Source organism: Alosa alosa, chromosome 13 (genome assembly GCF_017589495.1).
Source record: "Alosa alosa isolate M-15738 ecotype Scorff River chromosome 13, AALO_Geno_1.1, whole genome shotgun sequence".
Lineage (NCBI taxonomy): Eukaryota > Metazoa > Chordata > Actinopteri > Clupeiformes > Clupeidae > Alosa > Alosa alosa.
The window spans coordinates 11155357-11182999 of NC_063201.1; the positions used below are offsets into that span (position 1 = coordinate 11155357).

Genomic DNA, 27643 nt, shown 5'->3' on the forward strand with positions numbered 1-27643 from the left:
TACTGAGGGGGGTAGGCAGAACCAGATTGGCACAATGTAAAACATGGAAAACTATTTTTGTTTTTGTTTGGATCCAATAATAGTATTTCAATTTGGAAGAGATTCATGTGTCTTATTGTGTGTTAAACCAGCTTAAAACTTGGGTACGGCTGTGCTACTGATGAAAGATTTTATTTGTGCTTTTACTTTTCTTCAGAAAGTGGTGTTTCTTTAAAATAAATCTAAAAACATGCTGATCTTGAAGAAAAGTAAGATCTGTGGGTGGTTATTTCAAATGGTTTCTTTTGTTCTCTAATAACCTCAGGCACTGTGCTGGAATCCAGGTTTGGACAAAACCATTTAGGGTTTGAAGACAATCATCCAACTTCTTCGAAAATGTCAGATAACTTCATGCACATACTTTTACCAGTTTACTTCTAGGGAGCATGGTAGATTATGTTTTTAAAGCTCGAGTTAACGTTTGAAGGGATCAGGAAGCTGTGGAGTCAGTATTATAGTTTGATTTATTTAGGTCAAACTACAACCACAGTATTCCTAACTCCAACACACACTAATAGACTAATATAGTATTCCTAACTCCCAACACCCACTAATAGACTAGTGAATAGAATAGTGTTCTCCAACACGCCAGAGGTTTGGATATTACCGTTTTTCTCGATTGTTTACACACATTTTCTGAAACATGCCTCATACTCTCAGAACTCTACACAAATCCAAAAACACACACACACACACACAACGGGCAAAACCCCTCAATTCTCCTGCAAAATGAAACTTTACATTCAAAACAATGTTATTTCTTCTCAAAATGGAATTTTGTTTTCAAATGACACACACAAACCATCATATGAATAGACATTTATAAGAACCAGTTGAACACTGACATGCTCAATGTAAAACAATACTTCTCCATTCATCATAATGACTTAGGCCTTTTTTGTTCTGTGTTACACTTACTACAGACAGTACATACATAAGTGTGTTGCAAAATATTTGAAAATTTTGTTTTTATACTCAGAACACACAAATACACTGAAACAAATATATTTTATTTTCCCCCACAAAAACAATGTGCACAGTGTACATCCCACAAGTTGCACATACAGTGGCCTACATACAAAACAGACGAATTTACTGTATATAGTTAGAGTAAAAATACAACAACTATGCTGCATCCTCTCTTCTGTTACCTCATCCACATCACAAGCATTATGCTAAAGCTCTGATTGCTAATTGTAAAACTGAAAGGGTTTTCCCATGTGGTGAGTCAGTGTGCATAGTAGGGCAATTGACTTTAGAATTTGAATGGCAGTGTGTTACTTGTGAAAACGAGATTTTCTTCATGAAAATTGTGCGACATGCAGAGAATTGTGTGTAGTGTTGTGAAAAAAGTGTTTTAGAACTGCAATTTGAGTGTAAAGCAGGAATTGTGCTTGTAGTTTATCAGAATTGGTTCAGGGGGTTGGTGCATGGGTTACATGTTTTGGTCATTGTGTCTCAAGTACCAGTTTTTGTGTGTAAACAATGGAGAAAAACTGTAACCAGCCAGCCAGAACAAGCTGTGAAGTCCCCTCACCAAGCAATTGCTTTTGCCAGAACCTGACTAACAGGACAATCCTGATTGTTTGGATATTAGGACTGAGTCCTATTTTTTTGTTTTTTGCCTTGTCTTTGTCAGGACCTTTCACTTGGGCAGTTCTCAGTCACTGAGAGGACTGAATTACCACTGGAGAATAGACCTCGAAATGACACCATCCTGTACCGGTGTTGTTACTATGAGAGCAACTTTACAAGAAAATGTTGCTCTACAGATTATGCAAATCAGTAATCAATAAGTGATTTCAAGAGAATTCAGTCTTGGCCTACTTACAATACTTCTGGGAATTAGTCAAAGAAAGCATGCCATGCGTGTCACATTTTCCATTAAACATGTGTGACTGACTTGGCCTGCAAAACAGTACATCTACAAATTCAAATGTTGACCTTGTTTGTTCACCTGGGTACTGCATGTTAGCAGGTATTCTTTTTAATTAAGGTCAAATGACCAGTGACTACTGAGAACAGAATATGGAGTCCATACCGCAATAGTTGCATACAAAAATATACAGATATATATACTTCATCACTGATCAGTCCATTTTTTAAAACCCTGAATGCTTTATTGAAAATATGCATACATAACACCTCTCCTACACAACATTACACAACAGTACAATCACTTATTAAACACATTTAAATGCAAAAATGGATCCCTTGCAATCTGCAGCTATACGCCCCACATTCACTACCTGGCAACGTATATCCTGGGATTCTGGCTGGCTTCTGGCGTTGGCTGCCAAGCTTTTGGGGCAGGGGGAGGCAGAGAAAGAGGGAGAGCAAGAAAAAAGAAGCAAAGAAAAACACTAGTCTCCAACTAAAGTGTTTTTTTTTTTTTCAATAACGAAAAAGGAAGAAATCAAGAAGGAAGAAATCTTGCATAAGCAGAACTTAAAGCATCACATTATTGTGATCGTTTCAGTGTTTCAACTGCACTGAGGTGAATGAAGAGTGAGAATGTGTGTGTATGTATGTGAACAAACAGATACGCACACACAGACCATGCACAAATGTGTGTGTGTGCGTGTGTGTACGTTTGTAAGTGTGTTGTGTGCAAGAGCCGCTCCTTGGTAACAGGACAGGTTTGGCTGGTGAGGGCTGGGTTCTACCTGTAGGGAGGAACTCACCTGCTGTAGGTAAGGCTGGTAACATTAGGAGTAAAAATGACTATTCTGCTATTCTCAGCCAGTCCAATAATACATGCCATAACATATACCGATATATAGCACATATTACAAAGCATACTGTATCAGGCAATGCTTCTTTTGCTGTACTGCCATTCTGATACATTTAGTAAATATCCATAATCATAAAGTACAGCTGTGTGTACAAATAGTCTTTATACAGACAGAAAAGATGAACTGTACAAATAAAAGCCACAGATGGAAAATAAAATAGCTTTGTAGCAAACTGCTGATATATACTTCCATATGATTACACTGGGAGATAAAACAGAAGCAACAACAATAATAATAATTATAATCATCATAAACATCATCAGAAACAAAGTAACAAAGAAAAATAAATCAAAATGTTAAGAAAAACAGAAAAAATGCAGTTGTCCTGCGGGACAGGTGAGCTGTAACGACAAGCCCCAAAGGAAAGAGATTAATAATAATAAAAAAATATCACTGGGGCTAGGCCAGAAAGAAAACACCAGAGAGGAGAGAATACAGGACTGGACCGCCGAGCGGAGTGATGATCAGAAAGAGAGGTCCCCTTCAAAAAAAGGTTGGAAAGCACGTTGAAAAGACGCCCCAACGAGAGGCGCAGCGTGAGAGATAAGGGGCCTACTGTTGAGCAGGTGGTTCTGTACAAGGGTTTGGTTTGGTTTCCCCAATCGGACCCGTTTCAGGTGTCAGCCTGACCCTCTGTTCACCTGGTACATTCATTAAGGACGAAACACATTACCCCACCCCATCCACCCTGACATCCCCCCACCCCACCCCACCTCACATCACCCCATCCTATCCACCATTCCCAGTCGCTCTTCTGTCCCTCTGTGACTCTCTCTGGCTGCCTTCTCCTGAGCTACTCCACAAGGCAAAAGCACTGCACCGGGGGCCTCCCCGCTCCCAGAGACCACAGGCATTTACACATGGCCTGCCCGTGACCTCCCAGGAGGAACAATCTGGCCGTTTGTATTGCCACTGCTGCTAGTGTGTGTGCACTGCTAATGTGTGAGCAAGCGTGTGTGTGTGTGTGTGTGTGTGTGTGTGTGTGTGTGTGTGTGTGTGTGGAGCACTGAAACGCCTCAAAATGGCCTCAGTGGTGGACTGGCCTCAGATACGTTGGGCTCCTTGGTGCCTCAGATGCCGAGGCTGGAAAGGAAAGGTCTGTGTTTGCGTCCGCCCACAGCCAAAAGAAGCTGCTCTTTACTGGACAGCATGCGTCAGTCTAGCCAATGCCAAAGGACCCCACGGCAACAGAAGTTGTTCAGGTCTCAGGTCACACACACTTTTCTGGTTTCCTTTGTTGTGTTTGACACTCGGACAGTTAAAAAAAAGGGCCTGTGATTCTTACTGATTAAAATCGGCTTCACAGATTAAAAAATGAAAATTATGAAAGTAAATAACGACATCATTATCTTCTGCTGGTGAAAGCATCATTTACCTCAATTGTCTCTCTCACACACACACTCACAGACACACACAGACACACATAGAGACAGACAGACAGACAGACACACACACACACACACGCGCATCCACAAAAACACAGGCTGAACGGGCTAGGAGTTCATGTGGAAATATGTAGATATGAAAGCTGTTTTCCTACACCCATTGCGACACCCCCCCAACCCTGAAGCGACCTAGCCCACCACCCACAATTGTATCCCACAATGCCTTTCTCAGTGGCTACCCACGAGCCCCTCTTCTTGTCTCCCACCCCAACACGCCTGCAGAGAAGGGGGAAAAAAACGGAGGCAGCAAAGCGCATCCGAGAGTTTGAGCGGAGCCGCTAAGACAGCGCTTCAGCTCGCTGCCAGAAAAAAAAAAAAGGAAAAAAAAAGTGTGTTTAACACAGTAGGTTATTTTGTGCGACCACCACAGCCACTCAAGGCTGGATCCCTCCGATCCAGAGCCATCCAATTATAATAAATAATGAGCAATAAATAAACTGCGGTGGCCTAGTTCAAGTGCAGTTGGCAGGCGGGGGTGGGGGAGGGGGGAGGGGGTGAGGCCCAAGATGTTGTGTAGATACTCTTATCGCCATTGGGGGGATCGACTGATTCGTCGACCCCGGATCGACCAATCATAGCGGGCCTCTGGGGGGTTGTTCCATTCAAGTGATTCGTCCAGCTGTTCCATTGGACGTCCATCCTCCCGACGGGCCAAGACGGCAACCTGTCAGAGGAACGCCTGAAACTCATGGCTGCATTTTTCTCCATCTTCATTATAATCATCATCATCATCATCTTCTTCTACTTCTTCGCATCAGTCTTGATTCAATGCTTCTATTAGTCTATAGTGTGCGTTAACATTGTTTGTAGGTTTTAACACGACAGGTCTTCTGTTTTAGGGTCACCATCAGCTGTCCATGCTACAGCATTCTGGAGAATAGAGAGAGTGAGAGAAAAAGAGAGACAGAGAGAAAGAGAGAGAGAGACAGAGAGAAAGAGAGAGAGAGAGATTTTGTCACTTCAGATCACTACATTATAAAACACTATTGATAACACAATTCAACTATTTGTGGACCAAAGTCAGACCGGAAGTGATGCGTACCGTTCAGGCCCTCAGAGTCCTGCGGGTCCAGGAAGGGCGCGGGCCCCCAGATTCGGACGGTGCCGTCGTCGGAGGCGCTGGCCATGAGGCCTGGCAACGCAGGGTTCCAGCTCACACAGTTGACTGTGCGTGTGTGTCCAGTCAGCTCCGCAATGGGCAGCTCACTGCGCTTGTGCCATATGTACACTTTGTGGTCTGCACACACACACACACACACACACACACACACACACACACACACACACACACGTTAAAACTTTCAAGTACACACATGGATATGAATGTCTGAGTGTGAGAAAGAATGAGTGTGTGTGGGGCTGTGTGTGGGGCTGTGTGTGTGTGTGTGTGTGTGTGTGTGTGCGTGCGTGCGGGTTTGTGTGTGTGTGTGTCTACCTTCACTGCCGCTGGCGATGAAGTCCTCATTGTGTCCTCCAAAGCAGGAGTGTATGGTGTAGAAGCCCTGAGTCACTCCCTGGTACTTCCTCACCAACACACGGTCTTGCAGGTCCCAGAGATGCACACCCTACACACACACACACACACACACGCACACACACGCACACACACACACACGCACACACACACACACACACACGCGCACACACACGCACACACAATTACTAAACTTTCAACTGCACATTCTATAAAATTCAAGTACGTCAATGATCAGTCATCTAAATGACTGTCTTTTGACCACGAACTAAAGCAAATCTGATGGATAATTTCATTCGAGGGCTGAACTTGGCTTTCCCAAGTCAGTCTGTCTGCATGTCAGCTTGGCTACAATACAGCACCTACCTGAGTCGCTACGTTTAGAAGAGCCAAGCGTCCGTTCTTTGATACAGTGAAGGACATTATGGGGTGGTCCTCTTGCACTCTGAATGGACAAAGCACACAGACAAAGCATCACCTCACACACGCATTCCTGCAGGGTTCTACAGATGGGGTGCCATGGCAACCATACTCGCACACACTCACATGTTCCGGTCAGTGAGGTCCTCGAAGTTATAACCACGGATACGTTGATGCGTGTCGGAGGCCAGCACGGAGCGTCCATCACCCAAGCACCAGAGACACTGGACACGCACGCCTTCCCATGAGTCCAGCAGATTGCCATCCAGGTCCTAATCACACACACACACACACACACACACACACACACACACACACACACACACACACACACACACACACACACACACACACACACGGAGAGTTTTCATTAAGAAGTTCTCGGCCCTCTACCCAAGTAAAGGGGACAGGTAAAGGAATGTCCTGCTACTCAGTCCTACAGCCTTTGCTCCGCAATCACTACACTAATAGGATTAACATTGCAGCATAGCAGCTGCAGCAAATACTCCCCATACAACTTTGCTAAATCCTTTATCAGCATTTTGCTTCCGTGCTAAGTGACAGTAACCTAAACATTCTTACTGCCTAAATGATCCAGCTTGGAGGGTAAAATGTCTGTGCTGGTTTTAAACATTTGTGCAACAGCTCGTCTATTCTGCGATTTTACATGCAAATACCTTCAAATGGAGTGAACTGAAGTCAGTAGACACCATAGCCTACCTGGGTCATTTTGTGTCAAATCAGATGAGGTTATATCTGCACCGTCTCAGATTTTGTTCAGACCGTGTCTATATTAAGAATGGGTCCAAAAACCAAGGCCTGTCAAATATTTCTGTTCAAATCCTATGTCTCCTATGTCTTTGAGTAAAATCTGTGACGGTGCAGCAACCATTATCCTGGATTTTGTCTGATTTGACACAGAATGACCCACCTATGAATAGCTGTTTCAAATTAAATGTTGCATTATGTTGGTTTCATTTGTAACTTATAACACACAATCAAAATTCTGCTTACTTAAGGCCTATTTTTTAGCTGACATTAATTTGTTCATTCAGTGTACCTCAACTCAACAAGCTAATGTAGCCTAGCCTATAATTAATTTAGCTGTAACGTCTACCTTGCTGGGTTAAAAAAAAAAAAAAGTGTTCATCTTCCACTCATACTCATGCCTCGTTCACGCCTTGTTTACATCTCACACCACTGCAGGAGTTTTTTGGGGCCGTCCTGAAGTAGGTACCCTGAGGTAGGTACTTTTTACAGCCCCGTTTCAGCGATGGAGACAGGCAAAAAACAGCCGAGACCCCGTAAAACTACCCCCGAGTTCTTCTGATGGAAATACGACTATTATAGCACAGACACCGAATACACACATCCAGATTCTACTCACTAACACCTACATGCACGCACACACACACACACACACACACACACACACACACACACATGCGGTCACTGAATTTGCACATCTCCATGACATAAATCATTTTCCATTCAGGCCTTTCTCACACACAAACACACACAGGTTCCTGGCCAAGTCCTGTTTGAGTAATTTAGCCATTCATAATACATCATACAAATGAACCAAAGGCCCGATGAAACAGATAAGACCACCAGATCTAGATATGCCCTTCTCTAGTCCACAAAAGCAACCAATAAATTAACGAAAACAACACATCACATATGTTATGAGAAATGACCAATCCATACTGGTTTAATTAGAAATCTCCCATGGATATTGGCTTAATTAACCAAGTAAACATCAGTTATTCAGCCCACTATCTCACCAGCAAACTATGTATGAAATTACTGTCATGATCTTACCATGATAGTAACTTCACTTACCAAAGATATAACTGCTTACGGATGTACACAGACATTCTACTGAGTTATAGATGCAAACAGTATGTCTACTGCCTGGTGGCTGTCTGTGCCCTTGCTGCAGTGTCCTGCGTGCATAGTTCTACTCACACACTGGTAGAACTGTCCCCTCTGGCCACCGGTGACGAAGCGCTTGCCGTCAGGGTTCCAGGCCACGCTGGTCAGGCTGTCCTCGTGGGACTGGGTCATCTTCGTCCGCAGCTCCCCTGTCTGCAAAACGGGGGTTGAGGGCGGAGTTGGGAATGAGTGAGGGGCTTGCTGGGTGGAATGCAGACTGGCATCTAAGATTCCACAACTATTTATCACACTCTTAGGACATTCAGTCTAGCGGCTGTGTGTTAGCTGTGTGACAGCTCTGTTACATAAACCAATGAAGCAATGTTCTAATTGCTGTGCTGTGTGGTTACCGTCACAGTTACCGTTACATGTGTTTTGTGTGAACACCACTTTTAGATGTCAAAACCGCCTCCACTGTCTGTAAACAATACCGACCTATATACGATACAAGCAAGGCATTAGCACATATGCCCCCCACACACTCACACTCTCTTACATGCACAGATGCACCTGTTTTTATTTCCCTACCTGCACATTCCATAGCCAGAGCTCGGAGCAGTCGTCGGGGCCGCAGGCGATCAGGTAGGTGTCGTCGGGGCTCCATGCCAGGTAGGACACCCCGTAGGCGTGGCCCTCCAGGGTCTTCAGCTGCTTCAGCTGCTGCGTCTTCTGACAAGCACAAAGGCCGTCAGCAGAGACGAGCAAACAAGCGCTGGCTTCACTCTATTAGAGCCGCAACAACTAATCCATACAGTAGTTGTGAAGTATTAAATTCACCACAGACTACTCAAGAAATATAATACAATATAGTTAAAACTGCTCTGCTTTTCCCCTGAAGCCCCTGGTTTCCTCTATTGTAGTTTATTTTGAGGGGTTTTATTTCAACAGCCTTGCTTTTTATTCCCTTCCTCACAGGTAAACAAAAAAAAACAAAGAAAGGGAGAGAGAGCACAACAACAACAACAACAACAAGCAGCACTCACTGCGTCGACCTGCCACACGATGACAGTGGTGTCTTTGGAGCCGGTGGCCAGTTTGGTGCCGTCATTGGAGAACTTGCAGAACCACACCTCATTACAGTGTTCTGTGAGTATCTGCTGGGTGTAGCATGGAAACTGTTTCCTGGAGAACACACACACACACACACACACACGGGCAAGTGGGTCCATCTGGAAGGCTTGTTGCTGCACAGTTGCTGCATTCGCCAGTGTCTGACTAATGCATTAGAGGATCACATCATAACAAACTACATTATAAATAGGATGTCAGTGCCTTGGTAGAAAGAATGGGGACAGTGGGGGGAGAGAAGGACAGAGAGAGAGAGAGAGAGAGAGAGAGAGAGAGAGAGAGAGAGAGAAAAGAGTCACACACACACATTCTTTCTCTCATACACACATACTGTACCAACAAAGAGAGAAGAAGAGATGGGGATAGAGAGAAAGACAGAAACACACACACACACACACACACACACACACACACACAGTGTGGAATAGAATAGAAAGAATAAAACATACACAGACACTCAAACAGAAACAGCAGGTTAATAGACAAACAGACCCACTCTGACAGACAGACAGACAGAAATAGACAGACAGACAGACAGAAAGCAGTTTGTGTGTGTGTGTGTGTGTGTGTGTGTGTGCGCGTGTGTACCTGCTACAGACATGGTCGAGGAGCAGGGAGACGGAGCCCAGGCTGCTGTCCAACTTGGTGTTGTGGTAGAGGCAGCGCTCCCTCTGCAGCTCCACCGCCTGGCGCAGCAGAGTCTGCAGCCGCCGTGGGGGCAACATCACCGATGGGGGCAGGTATGCTACAGAGGGTGGGTGGGTGGGGGGGGGGGAGAGAGAAATACGGGGTTGAGAAAACAAATATAAATACACTACAGGCAGAACTCATAAGCATAGATTGCACATTGCAATAAAAATGAGAACAGCAATCAAAGTTGCCAGATCAGTAGGCCAGATAGGAAAACATTTTTCTGAAGGTCGAACTGACAGAATTGATATTGATATGTTTGTGTATCAGTGTCAGAAAGAGTCCTGTATAGATTCAGCTGATAAAAGAAAGACAAAAGGTGTTTCTCTGTTGCTGTTGCTCTGTGTGTGTGTGTGTGTGTGTGTGTGTGTGTGTGTGTGCGCTCACTCTGTAGCTTGTCCAGTAGTTTTGTGCGAGAAGCGGTCCCCTTGCCTTCCCACTCGGCCTTGGCTCGCAGGTCTTCTGCGTGGCTGCACATAAGATACCTGCAAGAGGACGCACACCACAGACTCAGACATATTTAGGAAACATCACAGGCTTGGCATGGATACTGAGCCAGGACCGTTGGCCTGCTTTGCTTTTTAGGATGCCCCAATTTTTGACTGTCTATCTAAGAAATGTCTCTGTTACATATTTCTGATTAAACAACAGTAATTAAATAAATATATGCGCATTTCTAATATATTCATTACAAATTATGTTTTTGTTTTGCATGACACATATTGACTCAGTTGAGGGTTAATCATGATTAACACAGACATATCTGAATCTGTTTTTAATCACACACAGACACACACACATCATGCTATCCCATTTAGGCAAATATTCAGCATATCTTCCCATCTGTTTGATACAAAAGCAAACAAAAAACCACCTGCACCTGTTTCACAGACACAAGAAGACACATGCACACTAGACAAGGAAATCAGCTGTTTGCATAAGACTGGGTTTGGGCTCAGAGCCCCACTGCCAACAGTGCTTGCGCTATTTTTCAGAAGGAGCTGTGTGTGTGAGTCACATACTAAACAACGTGAAACCTATTCATGGCAGCAGGGTGTGTGTGTGTGTGTACACTATGTACCCGCTGAGAACATGAATCCTCTCCGTGTTGTACTTGAGTGGGGTGAGTTCAGCCCTGAGCACCTGTAGCGCCTCCAGAACCTTCCCATCCTCAAGATACTCCAGGTATTTCTGCTGCAGCAGCAGGAACTTCATCCGCTAAGGCAGGAACCACAGAGAACCACAGAGAGATGATGCATTAGGCCCAGAGAAAGAAAGCACCGTATTACAACAGCACCGTATCACAACAGATAGTAGTAGAACTGAGATCTGGTCATAAAACAACATAAAAATAACACACTCTGGCATAACTCTCTGACCACTGTGGCAGAGCCATAATATTGATGTTGATTCCTGGAAATAACATTTCATAACTCATGACACTCAAAAGGTGGGAATTACAAGAACCTTCCAACACACTAACTTTCTTTCCTCCATATAAAATAATAACCTGTTTACGTGCACAAGGACCATATGAACTAACTAATTATCTGTTTAAGAGGACATAAAAACTCCAACAGCTGTTTAGAGTGACGTTTGCAGAGTCCAATTTGGTGGATTTCAGGTTGGACGTGGAATCTGAGACAGCAGATTTCTTCAAAATAAAGTTCCGGACAGGGCCTTACCACAACAGCACCAGGAGAGCGCATCAGTGCTTTGAGCTCATTGAGGTCACTTTCAGCCTGTGTTGAGAGAAAATAAAACACACATATTGGTCACTGCTTTGTTACTTTCCAGCAGATAGTTGCTTAAGGCAGACAGAGATAGTTCACATTAGGGTAAAACATTTAACTTTCACCAATAAACAAGATATAGATATGGTGGAACAACCGTCTGGGGGACCAAATGTAACACCTTTAAACTGTTTAAAGTCCAGTGGACACCTGGATACAAACCCAGCGGTCAGACATATGATGTTTGCCCCTGGCCATTGGACAAGTGCCTTGTCCTTACCTTGTCCCACTCCCCCTCCATGACATGACTGCGGAATTTAGTGGCAGCTGGATGCTCTAGCCTGCAACCAGACTCTTGCATGAGCAGATCCACCGTCTGACTACAGAGTAAGAGAGAAAACAGTAGATCAGATATAAATAATTCAATTCAGTAAAAGTTCAGTCAGGATAATATTGATGTTGATACCTGAAAATAACATTAGAATCAAAATATCAGAAATCACTACACTCTAAAGGTGAGCATTAGACAAAAGGCAACTATAACTGTTTAAAAAGCTACAAAATAAATGGTCTTACTAGGCTACAGATTTTTTTTTACTTTTGCGATGGGAAAAATTTAAGAGAAAGAATGTAACAGGCGCGATATTAATTGTTGTTTTCACTCAGTCGGGTTGTATCACAAATCCATTTTCCACCATGACAAAAACAGAGCTTCGAGAAACACAACAGATCGATTTCACATGACTGGCTGATTACTGTGCCTTCTAGGCTGTCAGACTCAGACAAACACTACCGCTGCTTATTGTTCAACTGTCAATATCTGTTGTTTGTTTGTCATTTCGGAAATACAGAATAAATGCTTTAAAAATAGAATAACATTGGCGATATAGGTGGCACAAAGCTTTTTGCTAGAGTTATTTTGCAATGCAGGGCAATATTATTAGCTGGTGAGCAACCACTACTGCATTTTGCAAAATGGACCCCTATGTCTTCTGCTGCGGATCCCGTCACCATGTTTGTTTAGCGTAAACACAGTGTCACTTCATGACATTCTCTTAACATTATTCCTAGGAATATAGAGTGGAAAATAAAGCATTTTTGTTGATGGTGCGATTAGATCTTGACGCCTTTCACTTGAAGGACACGGTTTAGCAGGTAGCTAGCTAACTTAGCTGACTACTTACTTCAGCCCTAAATCGTGTAGATGTTGACCTATGAGTCGGATGACATCTTCCTCTGACTGCGAAAGACGCTTCTTCTTTTTCATCGAAGAGCCTTGCTCTGAGTTAGAGGTTGAGGCATTAGAAGCGTCTGAATTCCCCGTGGAAACGATGCCGTTGTTAGTACTAACTGCATTTCCATTATTTGTTGTGGCTATAAGGCCGTTTGAGTGCGCTCCCCCAGTGGACGTCGAGTCTCCGTTTTGGGTATTATTTAGGCAGGACAGCTCCGAGTCTTGTCCCTGTCCTGCCCCGTTTGCCTGCATGTTACTTATACTGTTGTTCGTGATAGTGTATGGGTTAAAGCAGATGGCAGACACGGAGGGATTGGGCGAAAAAGTAGAGACTTCCACAACAACCGCAGAGAGGCCCGCTGTCCGACTTGGATCCCCAGTCTCTCCTGCTCCCTCCGCCACCGATAAACGGTGTTTCTTCCGCGGGGGCGGCGAAGCTCCGCCGGTTTCCGAGTCGGAAGAGGAGGAAGCGGAGGCCAGAGTTATCTTGCCGGGAACCTCTGCAACAAGAAGGCTGTGGTTCGGGGTGTTCAATGGTATGGCGAAGCCACAGAAATCTTGCTCGTAAGGGGGTTTCTACTGAAGTGTGTTTGCACTGAAGCTCGCCGATCTTGTTATTGTTGCTCCCTGAACAGCTGCAACCCCATTATGGTAGCCTGCAGTGACGTCACCGGATATTCCTACACCACCTTGCGTCCGGGTTATGAAACGCCTTTAGCAGTTTGTCGATAAGTTGATAGGTAGTTTTCGTCTGATAATTTCATGGATGGATAATATTAAGCAGCTACCTGGTGCTGTAGCCTATACTTTTGTAGGCCTACATTTATTTCTTTCAACCCAACACTAAAACCTCATCCATGGAGGGACAAACTAAAACCTCATCCACAGGTGCATATTTTAGAGTTAAACGAATAAATAATAGTCTTGAAAGATTGCCCTCACCTATCAAATAAAAAAAGAAAGACCAGTATACTCATATTATTTTGTTTAATTCAATGAACCTTAGAGTACAATTAATTCAAATGAATGACAAAGGATTGCAAACCAATGGAAACACATAGGGTTGTTAACAGATCACTCAAAGTGCCATTTATTTTGACAGAGGGTCTTTAAAAATACAAAAGAAAGAAAGAAAACAAACAAACGAAAAACAAATGACAAACAAACAAAGTTCTGCATTGACCCAGAAAAACAAAAACTTTGGCCAATGCTATACCTTCATATGCCATTTCATTGTTTAGACTTCTATTAACGCGATCTGTCTGTTAACAAACACTCATCCCAGTAATAAATTAAACGGCCCATTCAACAGTAATCTCATCTGCATTTGAATGTATATACTCTCTGATAGGGCCTACAACATTTTCAAGTTGAAGGGTCACACACATCTATAATATAAAAATAGGGCTTAGAGGGGATATAATTAAGAAGGCAGGGCGTAGAAGGGAAGAAGATGGCGTAAAAGAATAAACTATTGCACATTCATTCAGCAGTTTGGGCTGGACTGAGGGGAGCCTAGTCAGAACTAAGAGATACAAACGTCAATATTACTGCACGCCTCTGGCATATGGCTAACATACTGCCCATAAATACTCTTATGCACGCACGCACACACACACACACACACACACACACACACACGCACACACACACACATTACCATTCTGTAAACACATAATGCTTTTAGTTTGGCACACCTGGAACATGACATGGAGTTCCAGAATTGGAATTAGAGTAAAGGGTGTAGTACATTATACAGGTGGAGAGAGAGGGAGAGAGAGAGAGAGTGGTTTGGAGCAGACACATCTCCATGCATGTATCTACATCACACACACACACACACACACACACACACACACACACACACAGGCACACACAGGTCCACTCCAGGCAGATCAAGCGGTCAGTGAAAAATTCTCATCAGGGTTTTCAACAACTTCCCATTTTCAAAGCAAATCCTAAAAAACATTTTTTTTCCGTCAGTGGATCCCCTCTGGGGTAGTACCCCAAATGAATGACAGGTAGGCATTTAATTCATCAATCAGTAGATGTGAGGCTTCAAGTGTTACTTGTAAAAGCAGAGTGTTTTGTGTTGTAGTGTGCATTTCATATATTAATTCATGAAAAAGAAATCAAGTGATGTGTATGTACAAAACTGTGGCAAACATGTTATGCAAGTGTGGTTTTGAGTTGAGACTAGCAAGTAACTGGGAAATGTATAAGCTGTGTTTTTTTTATCAGTAGTCTCGCTACATTAGCCAGTGACTGACTGCACTGTCTGACAGATTCTTAGAGGATTCTCTCATATTCCTTCCACGTGTATATGTTAATTAGTCCACCTGCATGTTTATATACATAACCTATGAGATGGAATGTCAGCAGTGCCCCAACTGTACTGTTTAATAAATGTTGGTAGGGTAGTGTGCATTTGTATGTGTCTGTGCATGTGTGTGTGTGTGTGTTTGGGTGTACACGAGTGGGTCATGAGCTGTCCACCACTTGATGTGGCAGTGTTACAGAGGAGCCATTGATGAAGGAACCCTGTTTTTCCCGTCCCTTGAGGAAGTAGGTGAGAAGCTCTCCCTTCCCCTTCACAAAAATGGGCCCCCTCCTGACAAACCGGAAGCCATACTCCTTCAATATGATGTAACAGTCTTCCACCACCTGGGGGCAGTAGAGGCACACATGCATTAGAGTGGCACACCAACAACAACAGTGCATAATCCAACAGCATAATATCCCATATAATACCATTGCCAATACCATTTAACCAGATTGCCCCCCACACACCCCCAAACCCAGACATTAAGGACCTAAATAGTTAATGCATGATTAGCACATGATGGATAATCAAACAATGTTAGCATACATGTCACAAAAAGCTTTTTGTGACATGTATGCTAACATTGTTTGATTATAACGACTATAAAGCCATAAAATGTCAATGCTCATATCCTACTAACAGAATAAATACAAATAAAAAAGGCATAAAAGAACAACAGTGTCATCTGTCCTGTAACACAGTATCCTAACTACAAGAGATGTGAGCGAGTGTTAGCGACAAAATCAGCTTGATTACATTGCTTTCAACTGGAATATCGTAACTGGACACTGTCCAGTGCGATGTGGCGCAATGTTTTGAGTAGAACTTTTGTCAGACGCCCCATTTCAATTTTGAGACATGATGCAATAGAACAGCATGTTTAATGGCTTCGGTGTGGACAGAGAGCACTCAGCGCTACGCCACCGTCGGACGCTGGCATGCAGTTAGAATAAGCTGTAAGATGCAGCTTTAAGTCAACCTTTGGAATTGGAATTTGCCTTTTAGATATTTCACCTCTAAGCTAGACTTAACTTAAAAAACACACTGATATGGCTGTGTATGTCAGTGCATTAACTGGCGTTGCTGTGCATTAGTTTTCCTTCTTTTGGGCCACTAAGAATCCCTTAGAGAGGTCATCATGTAAGCCTGTTACCTGTATGTTCCCCATGACTCCCGTCGACTCCATGCGGCTGGCCACGTTCACAGTGTTCCCCCAGATGTCGTAGTGAGGCTTGCGCGCCCCAATAACGCCTGCTAGCACTCCCCCTTTATTAAGCCCTGCACAGAGAAACACAGCCAGGCGGTTACACAATACTGTAAAGACCATACAAATGAGATCTTAGCAGTGTAGGTGTGTGTGTGTGTGTGGAGGGGCAGTCACCGATTCTGAGCATGAAGTTGTTGAAGGACTGGTAGTTGATGTTCATGAGTGTGACCTTCATAGCCAAGGCAAAGTCAGCCAGATCTGCCAGGTGTTGCCAGCGTTCTCTGTCTGTGAGCTCCTCCTTCTGCACAGAAAATCATCATCATGGTCATCATCACCTTCATCACCACCTTCATCACCACCACCATCATGACAGCCAGGGTCCTCTACTGCTGAATTCCGAATCATTTTTACGTAAGGGATAATGTATAGAACGCTGGTCATTATTGGGAAAATAAGCGGGATAATGTATAGAACGCCCGGTCATTATTGGGAAAATATGTCCCATAGGGCGAACTCTGACCCCACGCTTACGGAGGGTCTTGTTCCTACTCTGAAGGGACTTATTTTCCACAATGACCATGCCTCTATATACATTATCCCGCTTTTATTACATCGTTACTTGCCAAACCAAACAATAAACTCTAATGATATGACTCTTTAGCCTGCTATATAGCCTAGGCTATAACCTATTTTGTTCGCTTTCATCGTGCGGCTTTTGGTAAAAGAAACAAATAGTTCGAACAGCACACGCTGAACTTGAATCAAATATTTCTTAGAACACTGGTCATTATTGGGAAAATAAGCGGGATAATGTATAGAACGCTGGTCATTATTGGGAAAATAAGCGGGATAATGTATAGAACGCTGGTCATTATTGGGAAAATAAGCGGGATAATGTATAGAACGCTGGTCATTATTGGGAAAATAAGCGGGATAATGTATAGAACGCTGGTCATTATTGGGAAAATAAGCGGGATAATGTATAGAACGCTGGTCATTATTGGGAAAATAAGCGGGATAATGTATAGAACGCTGGTCATTATTGGGAAAATAAGCGGGATAATGTATAGAACGCTGGTCATTATTGGGAAAATAAGCGGGATAATGTATAGAACGCTGGTCATTATTGGGAAAATAAGCGGGATAATGTATAGAACGCTGGTCATTATTGGGAAAATAAGCGGGATAATGTATAGAACGCTGGTCATTATTGGGAAAATAAGCGGGATAATGTATAGAACGCTGGTCATTATTGGGAAAATAAGCGGGATAATGTATAGAACGCTGGTCATTATTGGGAAAATAAGCGGGATAATGTATAGAACGCTGGTCATTATTGGGAAAATAAGCGGGATAATGTATAGAACGCTGGTCATTATTGGGAAAATAAGCGGGATAATGTATAGAACGCTGGTCATTATTGGGAAAATAAGCGGGATAATGTATAGAACGCTGGTCATTATTGGGAAAATAAGCGGGATAATGTATAGAACGCTGGTCATTATTGGGAAAATAAGCGGGATAATGTATAGAACGCTGGTCATTATTGGGAAAATAAGCGGGATAATGTATAGAACGCTGGTCATTATTGGGAAAATAAGCGGGATAATGTATAGAACGCTGGTCATTATTGGGAAAATAAGCGGGATAATGTATAGAACGCTGGTCATTATTGGGAAAATAAGCGGGATAATGTATAGAACGCTGGTCATTATTGGGAAAATAAGCGGGATAATGTATAGAACGCTGGTCATTATTGGGAAAATAAGCGGGATAATGTATAGAACGCTGGTCATTATTGGGAAAATAAGCGGGATAATGTATAGAACGCTGGTCATTATTGGGAAAAATAAGCAGGATAACGGCCTTCGAGGTGTCCTGTTATACGGAATTAATGGACTCGGGCGGAGGCCACTCCTTAGCCCCTCGCCCTCGTCCATTAATTCCGTATAACAGGACATCTCGGTGGCTGTTATCCCTTACATAATTGGCAACACCATACCAAGCCATCACTATAACCATGACTACCACATGTTGACATCAGCAGCATCAATCAATCATTAAGCATCAGAACCAGCACCGGCATCAAAGAGATTCTGTTCTGTCCAGTCCATATCAAAGATTCTAGAGCGGAGCTCCGCTCTAGAATCTTTGGCCCATATGTCTCACCTTCATGCAGGCGTAACCATTGCTAGTGTTGTCTGGAATGACTCCTGATGCTGCCATGTAGGTGCTGCCAATGGTTTTAATCTTGGTGATACAGCGAAATTGGGTCTCATCTAGAAGCTGCGAGAAAAAGGGGGAGGGGGGGGAGGTCACATTACAAACTAGTGATTGTGTTTATGACAGAAAAGGCGATGAAGCTTCTATAGCCAGACCAACAACACAAATAACATTGTCTTTGTGTACATTGTAAACAGTCTATGAGAGCACAGTGCAAGGCAGTGAGTAGTCAGATACTTTATAATAAGAAAAGAATCCAAGAATCTTCCACAGAAATGTAAGGGGTTAGTTCGTAACGCCAATATGGCAGATATTTACACATATCCCACCCCTTCCTGTAATGTAAGGAACCAACTGCATTGTTGAAAAAGGCACGATTGACAATAGGCAACAATTAACACTTTGCACCAATAAAACAAGCAAATTATAATTTAGATCATCATATCTCTCTTTATCGTTCAAAGCAAATTATTTCTATGTTTTGGCTATGGGTCACAGACTGCTGGAGGTCCCCGGACCACACTTTGAGAACCACTGGCATATGCGACACGTTACAGCAGCATAAAGTGACATGGCTCCTTACACTGTCAAAGTCTGAGATGATTTCATTGAGGAACCTCAGACACTCGATGCCTCCATTGTTGATGCTCTCCTCTGTGTAGAAGTCTGAGAAGTTGGGGATGGAGGCGAACATAACGCCAATCTCATCATAAGACTGACTATACAGCTCCTGTATGGAAGACCAGAGAGAGATAGAAATCAAGACACACCTGAAATACGGGGTATACCACATGTGATCATCATGAAAATCTCTTCAGTCATAAGGTCTCTTACATATATATAATAGGGCCTGTTTACATATGTTTTTAGAATACGTCTTGGGTCAAGTGGTCTACCACATTGCTGTTTACACATGTATCCACGGTGTACAGCCAGAGACATTGCAGACCACTTGTGTTTAAATTCTGTGATTGCCAATGTCACATTCATTAGAACTCCCATTGTCCGATGCCTTCTGGTTTCTCCAGGTTTCTTTGGTCATGCATGTGCTGTGCTCATAGCCTACCACAGCAGCAGCAATTGTCTGCAGACATTCACAAACAAGTACCAGTAGTTTTTGAAGTTGCTTTTCATATACACGCCATGAGCGCTACATGAGACACTCTGACTTTCACTCTCTCCGTTTGTGAATGTTTGACAACCCCTGCAGCTGTGGTGAGCAACGCGAGCATGCGCAAGGAAACCAGAAGAGAAACCAGAAGGCACACAACAACGGGACGCATCAGAACATATTAGCGTTTACACTACAAAAGTCATAATGTGGACAAATGCATCTTAGACCACCTCTTGGCACTACCTGGACATTTAACACAGGTGATTTCACTAATTAGCTGAAATACCTGGGTAATAAGAACCAGCTGTGCTAATTAGAATCATAAAATATGTGGTAGTCCAATGACTTTCTGAAGCCTGAGGTGCGTTCAAATTCATAAACATAGACAAACGTTCACCATATATGGGCCAAATGTTTCCAAATTTGAACACACCTCTGCCCTCCGCTTGGGCTGCTACACTTCATTTATAAATTGTTGTTAGGTACTGTGTATTTAACATGTAATTACAACTTTTGGTGACACTATTTAAAAAGGCATGCATAAGACTGTCATGACACCGTCATAACCATGACATGGTCATTAACATGAAGGAGTTTCTTCATTCTTAACCCTCTAACCGACCATGTCGCAATATTGCGACAATAGTCTGAGCGAATTAGCCTAGAAAAGGGTCAAAGGTGGAAGTAAATACAGCAAAAGCATATTTGGTATAATTTGAATCGTAATTTTCTGTAGATTAAGAATTTGTGGTGCCTACAGCGCAGATTTGTACCGAAAAAAATATATAGGGCTTTGAATGGAGCATGGCACAATGATTTTTGGGCCAAAAACGTATGTTAGTACATCTTGAGATTAGCTGATATCTCTTAAGCCAATTGAAAGATATTCATCAAACTTGGTCTACTTACCCACTATAAGTTGTCAAAGAGCTGGCAAGACTATTTAGGTCTTGAGGTCAAAGGTCACAGGTCCTCTGATTTACCAATATCTAGGCGATATTTGTAACATTTATTTTGTATTTGGCCCACTATGAAATTATGTGGAACAATTTAAACACATTGTAACACAAGTTCAAATTTGGAGACATCCATGCATGTCAAAATTTACTGCAAATTCAAAACTGGATTACTCTGGAACGGCTAACTGTACAGGGGGCTGCTTTACACCTTTGTGTTCGGTAAGGTCTGCTGTTTATTCTGATTTAATGGGTTGTCATGTGTTAAAAGAAGGGTTCGTGAAGTATTCCACCGAGATGAATGGGTAGGGAGATCATGGACGCAAAACCTTCAGTAGAGTATGATTAAATTGAATTATATTATTTATTTTCTCGCGAACCGTTCAACACAGCAATTATCGGCTAACATTGTTTAAAAGCTGAGAAAAAGCTCTTTCATGTGATACTTGTGATGTCTGTGTGATGAATAGGCTACTTCGTGAGTAGTTCAACTGAGAAGAATGGGTGAATTTGGACGACTTTTTTTGCGCTTGTCACTTTCTCCACTGGGCGTAAAAGACTAAATTAATTAGCTTGTGAATGCTAAGATTATTTTGACAGGCCACAGGCTAAATAAAAATCGCTATTAGTAGGACTTAAAGCAGAATATTGAAATAAGGGGGCACCAAGGCCACCGTGGCCTGTAAACCTATGATTTTCAAAGGGGCTTCACGGCCAACTCAAGGGGCTACGACGGCCATGGCCGTCGTGGCCGCCGTGAAATTCCTACCCTGGTCATAGTGTTATCCAATTGTGTCGAAGTCCGGAATAATTCAGAGTAAACATCGGTCTAGTGTTATCCAATTGCATGCAGTGAGATTTTCAAATGCATGCTTGGTGTCACTCGAAGTTGGGCCATTACATTTGTTCGTGGCCAGACCCTTAATCTATCTAGATTACCAGGGTCTGGATTTTCCAGGCTAGAAAATGTCCACTTCCAAATCCAATTGTCCAATTAACAATTACCACTTGACTATTTAGTAATTTAGCACTCTGGAACAAGGCGTCCGAAGGAGACAATGTAGATAGAAGATTTTCCGAAGACTGTTGATCTTTATTCACCGTATTCCAATGATAGTACAGCCCAACCATCAAAGCAATAGGGAGGAGATGTCATCAGCTGGGGCCCCCGACAAGATCTCCCCTACGGATGGCTATACTGTACACTATATGTTATACTCCTCAGCCCTTGAGAAGTGCCACTCTCTCACGGCATCTCCATCAACACCTTTCACCAATCAGTACCAAGCAGGGTCGCTTACATTGGTGGAAACCATCTTCCCATCATGCATAAAACTATATGCAAACCTATGTAATGCATAGGTAACATATGTAAAATAGTGTAACCCTAAGTTTTTCTGGTTCCTTCCAGTTTGGTGAAATAAGGCCTTCTTATCTTATTCTCTTCCTAGCTGGACAGGCCCTAACTCATAAGGCACAGTGGCCTCCTCATCCCTGTCCTGTCCAGCATGGGCGTAGATTTAGGGTGGGACGCTAAGGACTAGTCCTAATCAATATTTTAAGATGACAAAATTGTCCACACCAATATTTTAGCGAACTCATTTGTGCTGCTGATCATTCCGACAGCCAGCACAACATTAGGCTACAAGAAACGCCATATGATTTGCTGAAAAACAGAGGGGGAGGGGTTAGGGGCTATCTGACATGCACGCTACACGCACGGAGAGTGTCAAAAAGCACAGGCTACTGGCAGTCAAGCGAGCGGGTGTGTGCCAACGACAATGGTAAGTTAGGGCTGTCTGCCAATACATAGCCTATCCCATAAAAGGCCAGAGTAAAACATTGTGATATTCCCTTTGCCCTTCAGCATGTACATGTTTGCCGCTTTTTGTGGTTTGTAGATCAGCTATGCCACCCAAAAATACGAAGCTTTTTCATTATTCAGTCTAGGCAAAATAACTAGCCATACAAACTGGCACTGGCGACCAGGCTTTCAAATGCGGATTTTACTGTGTAAAATAGCATTAGCTGTTAGGATATTACCCAGGATACTGTCACAGCTAAACCTAGCTTCTGTAATCTTCCAACCAAAGTTAGGAGTCATGTTGAATAGGCTAAGGGTGTGCCGCACGGACAGTCGCATATAGGCACAGAATAGAAGTCACCATCACTGACTGTTAGGCTAATTGGGCTAGCCTACCAATCTTGCAGTCGCAATAAACAATGGATCCGAGACATTTTCCTGTTCCTATATTCTGTTTATGTAGGCTAATGTATTTGTGAATGTAGCCTGCACAATGCAAATAAATAAAAGATAAACTGTTGCATTTCCATACTCATAGAAATGAACATTGCGAGACACTTATCTCTTCTATGATCTCATCCCAGAAAACAATTCTTTGACTTGTTAGTTTTTTGAACATTTATTTTATCTAATGACATAGCAAACATGATTAATTGAATCCACATATCCTTGCACTTGCAAAACTATTTTTCACCAGCCTAAAACCGTGAGACTGAAAGCTAATTGAGTTCACGTTCCTCTTAAAGTGACAGGCACTCAATTAGATTTACACACCACAAATGTGATGATATTAAAGACAAGTGTAGCCTAATCATTTAAATATCAATATGATGTATTCAAATTGCTAAATATGTTTAGCTATTAGTAATCATGCAGATCATAAAATACTACAAATAATTAACAATATAAGTTTATAGTTTATATGAATTCCAAAATATGACAACCATCACTAATTATATGTGTGTGTGTGGAGGGTCAATCAAATTCTATGATTGCCACTGATGTGAATGATCTCACAAATCACACAAACCAAATCAAATTTTTTAAAAATCGCAATAGTATCGAAATCAAGATTCTTCACTTGCTATTGGTATTGAAACAATAGTACTGGTATCGTGACAACAGGAGTTGTGAATGTGTCCCCACCAAAGCTGAGACCAAACCTACGCCCTTGCTGTCCAGTCCTCACCAGCTTGATAACACCCCCTCTCCCTTAACCATATAAGGAGGAGATCCTCTAATCCTAGTACCCCCAGTACTTTTCCACTCACCCCACTCTTCTGACAGTTGGTCTGGCCTACACAAGATACAGTGACCTCACACTGCTCACAGCAAATGCAGTGGCATTAAGACTTATGACACTAATGACTACATTCTTCTAAAACATGAAAACCCATGCAATAGTATAAACCTTTATGAAACCCATGATTACATCCCTTCACATCCTGAAAACCCACCATAATACCTAGTAGAATCCTAGGTAATATCAGTCCACTGCTGCCGTTGCTTATATGCCTACTACCAACTTCAGATGGATATTTCTAACACTATTCTATCAACATAGACATTTACATTGCTTGTCTGGCATTATAATTTAAGTTGAAGGAAATAGCTCAAGATGACAATGTTTATCAGATGTTTGACAGAAATGGTTTGGATTTAATCTAAAACTTCTGCTATTCAGCTTGTCTAAATGAACTACAATGTTGTTATTGATGTACTGAATGTTATGTAATAGTACTTTGTTTTTTACTCCAATATCATTTATGAACTGAAACAGTTATTTTAAAACAGGTATTCACACAGATGTTGCATTTTTATAAAACAGCAAATTATTTTGATTTCCCCTGGTTTCAGAGAGGCTACTACTACAATACTAAAATAAGATGTGGATTTTGAAACAACTGTTTTTATACAGAAAATAAAGTTAGTTTTGCTTTAATAAATGTCTTAATCTTTTTTAATGTCAATTCAGATAGCTGATTCTATGCCTCAGCCACCTATAGCCTCATGACCTTTAACCTCTACCTGTGATCCCATGATCTTTAATGCCTTATCAGTTAATTTAGGCTTTATTAACTGTGTTGGGTTTAATGAGGATCCTTCAATCTGCTTGAGAGGTATAACACAAACATTGCTTGTCAAGTATGACCTCACGTGACCTTGACCTTTGACCCCAAGACAATAAACACCTACTAATTTCATCAAGAACTTATGGTGAGTACCGGTAAGTACATCAAGTTTGGTAAAGATCCTTTTACCAGTATGGGAGATATCAGCTAATATCTATATGTGATCATATACGATTTTGGCCAAATAATCATTATACCATGGTCCATTCAAAGTTGTATATCTTTTTTCTGGTACAAATCTGCGCTGTAGGCACCTGAAATTCTTAATCTACATAAAATTACGGTTCGATTGATACCAAATATCCTTTTGCTGTATTTACTTCCACCTTCAACCCTAATTCGCTCAGACTACAAGCGTCATTACTGAATAAAACAGACGATAGACCCGAGTACAGTGTAAAATCTCATTTGTACTCTTGACCACTAGTTGGCAGACACCCAGAGCTTCGATTAAAGATCAACCTTTTTTTAAAAAGTTTTCAGGAAGCTCGTGAGAAACACGTGAGAAACACACGAAGAAGACGTGCATTTCCTCCATAACGCGGAAGCGATGCGGGCCATAGTTTTGCACAAATTCAAGCAGAAAAACACCAAATGTTGAAAAAAAAAAAATCACGTGTGATGAAGTCTTGGATCTGTTATTCACCTATTCTGATTCTGAAGGAGAATATCTGCCTTTTGGAGAATATGATCGATCGTCTATTGACTGATAGTCACGGAGCGCCTGTGAATGGAGGCGTCTTTGCGACAGTGTCCACTAAGCATACCATGCTTATTTCGACCCTCTGCCCAACATAGCTGGAGGTGCCAGTGGCAATAGTGATGATAGTGTCCCGTGAATGGGTGGGTATAGACAGCAGGGGTTGTAAAAATAGGGCTCTGAAGAACTACAAAGTCACCCGCGATAGGAACTGATTTGACCAGGCTACTTTATTGTATAGTAGCATACAGTAGGGTTTGTGATTATAGTAATAGTTTACTATTGTTGGTTTACATGTGACTGTTTTCCTGTTCATTTGTCATGTGGGTGAAATGAAAAAAGAAAGTAAAACTGCTCAAATATGTTCAACATCCAGTATTTACTGAAATGTGCATAATTCACGGTGGTTTCCATCCAGTGACGTCATAATATGCAAATTAGATGAGTACATTTACCCCCTTCATAAACTTCTGTTCATACTCAATGATTTTCACATTTACAGTAGGACTTTATCTCTGACCACTTGCAAGCCATGGCCTTTTGAAATTTCCATGTAAAAATCCAATTTATTTATTTTTTAAACCTTGGCGGCTAAAGGGTTAAAAGTAATTATTTTTAAAATGTAATTTTTAATGTAGGCCTAACCTAGTCTTTGTTATGGCACCTTGACATTAAGCAAAATTACATAACCTGCCAACATCTTTGTCATGACACCTACTGACAAAACTGACAAAATATCCTGTCAATGTATGTCGTCATGACAACTTGACATTAATTAGGGGTTTGCACGGCGTGTCATCAGATCTGGACATCGCCATATTGGAGATACTCGCCTCATTAGAAAGCATTAGGCACTGAAGTAAATCCCTAACATCGTCAAGGAAAATGGTTAATTATTGCCGTGTTTTAGGTTGTACCAATAGGTCAGACTGAGAAAAACATCTGGTGTAGGTATCGACTTCCAAAAGTTATTAAAAAACCAGGGAGAAGGGCCAATAATGCCAGAAGTTATCAGAGGAAGGGTTCTGGTTCTGGTTGTGGTTGAACTTGTTACTTCGTCTCCCTCACCCAACTCATATGGATCTGCGCTGCCAATAATCCGTAATTTCTCAAAATATCGCGCCTTTTCTTGTGGTCCAAGTCCTGCCCTATATGCCTTTGCATCTTAGACGCATTTTGATGAGCTTTTCTATTGTTTAGACACGCTAGAATCACGTAAGATATCCAAAGTGCATAATACTCCATTGTACTTCATTCACTGAGTATCGCCAATATGGCCGCGCGTGCTGGGTTACCATAGTTACCGGCCAGAACGTGACGTCGGTGCAAACCCCTAATCAAGCCAGCGACTTTTTTACCAGGTAGCTCTGGAGGCAAATGGAAACGGGTTGGACGGGCGCTCACCTCATCTCTCTTCTTGGAGCCCAGGAAGTGTCGGGCCACGTGCTCGGGCAGCATGTTGGTGACGAGGGCCTCATTCCAGCGCCGCATCTCGTACACCTTCTCCTTCTGCTCGTGCACCTCGATCTTCCACAGGAACAGCGTGCGTGCCAGCTTCTCCACCTGAACAACAGGGGGCGGTAGTCAACTCATTTTATGCAGTTCAAATTTTGTGCCATGTCCAATTATTCACTCGTGTATATTTAGTGCCATATGTCCAATTATTCACTCTTGTACCCTTGTTCTCCAAAAGCACTCGTTAATCCCATTAATATGGCATTGTACAGTTTGCATGGGTAAGGAGTGTGTCTAGTAATCATAGTGATTATAATAATAAAAAAAAAAAAATAAGAATGGCTTTGCACTCATTAGAATGATTAGCATTAAAAAAAAAAAAAAAAAATTTTTTGGGCTTTTGCTTATTGCTTATTTGCTAATTTGGTTCTATGGTTGAGCATGTGGTACCATGTCCTTGGCTACAACATGTGGTGCGTTTGCGACTGCTGCCAGTCAATTGTGCATTGTTGTATCCTGTGTCATGTTGTGTAGGCCTAATGTTAAATAGGCTTGGCAGTTGATTGGGCCCTGTGGGAAATCCCCCTACCTACAGTACAAGGAATTGAATACCTCTCCTGTGTATATTTGAAAAGTGATGTGAAGTGGAGTTGGAGGACATGGAGAGCTGGCGGGGCAGAATCAGATGGGGGGTAGTGGAGGGGATGGCAAGAGAAGATGAACAGGTGTGAGAGAACAAGCGAGGAAGAGGAGTTGAGACGTACGTGTCGGGCAAAGCAGTAGAAGCTGACCATCATGATGAAGATCATCACAGTCATATTGTACTTGGACGGTACCTGCTCAAAGCTGAGAGGAAAATTACATCTAGTTATTAATAAAAGCGCACACACACACAC

At 42.3% G+C, this 27643-nt stretch overlaps 2 protein-coding genes across 3 annotated transcripts in view; both read right to left on the minus strand.

Annotated features, from left to right (window-relative positions):
• Positions 1–3529: 3529 nt before the first annotated feature.
• Positions 3530–13493, minus strand: wdr26a (WD repeat domain 26a). Of its 2 annotated transcripts, none has more exons than XM_048260157.1 (14): positions 12784–13493; positions 11880–11979; positions 11552–11608; positions 10948–11084; positions 10254–10351; positions 9765–9921; positions 9092–9230; positions 8637–8774; positions 8142–8261; positions 6300–6445; positions 6120–6198; positions 5715–5844; positions 5322–5516; positions 3530–5149 (listed from the first exon to the last, which is right to left on the minus strand). In XM_048260157.1, exons 1-14 carry the CDS (start codon positions 13083–13085, stop codon positions 5127–5129), a joined length of 1821 nt encoding a protein of 606 aa, XP_048116114.1. In that variant the 5' UTR covers positions 13086–13493; the 3' UTR covers positions 3530–5126. The 2 variants fall into 2 exon arrangements, with proteins under 2 accessions (XP_048116114.1, XP_048116113.1); XM_048260156.1 differs by having other exon boundaries at positions 8637–8777.
• A 310-nt stretch (positions 13494–13803) lies between these two features.
• adcy3a (adenylate cyclase 3a) overlaps positions 13804–27643 on the minus strand; it is a 38442-nt gene continuing 24602 nt past the window's right edge. The window contains exons 14-20 of the mRNA XM_048260155.1: positions 27512–27593; positions 26697–26855; positions 19170–19316; positions 18533–18649; positions 16538–16664; positions 16310–16434; positions 13804–15497 (exon numbers count right to left, since the gene is read on the minus strand). Of these exons, the coding sequence (XP_048116112.1) occupies positions 15315–15497; positions 16310–16434; positions 16538–16664; positions 18533–18649; positions 19170–19316; positions 26697–26855; positions 27512–27593 (940 nt within the window). The 3' untranslated portion in view covers positions 13804–15314. The remainder of the gene's footprint in view (positions 15498–16309; positions 16435–16537; positions 16665–18532; positions 18650–19169; positions 19317–26696; positions 26856–27511; positions 27594–27643) is intronic.

What these genes read in the sequence shown, in the direction of transcription:
- wdr26a (XM_048260156.1), bottom strand. Translation starts at nt 13,085, where the DNA reads ATGCAGGCAAACGGGGCAGGACAGGGACAAGACTCGGAGCTGTCCTGC. An exon ending in TCGTGTGGCAGGTCGACGCA is followed by an intron (nt 8,778 to 9,091) that starts GTGAGTGCTGCT and finishes TGTGCTTGTCAG; the next exon opens with AAGACGCAGCAGCTGAAGCA. An exon ending in TCTGGCTATGGAATGTGCAG is followed by an intron (nt 8,262 to 8,636) that starts GTAGGGAAATAA and finishes CCCGTTTTGCAG; the next exon opens with ACAGGGGAGCTGCGGACGAA.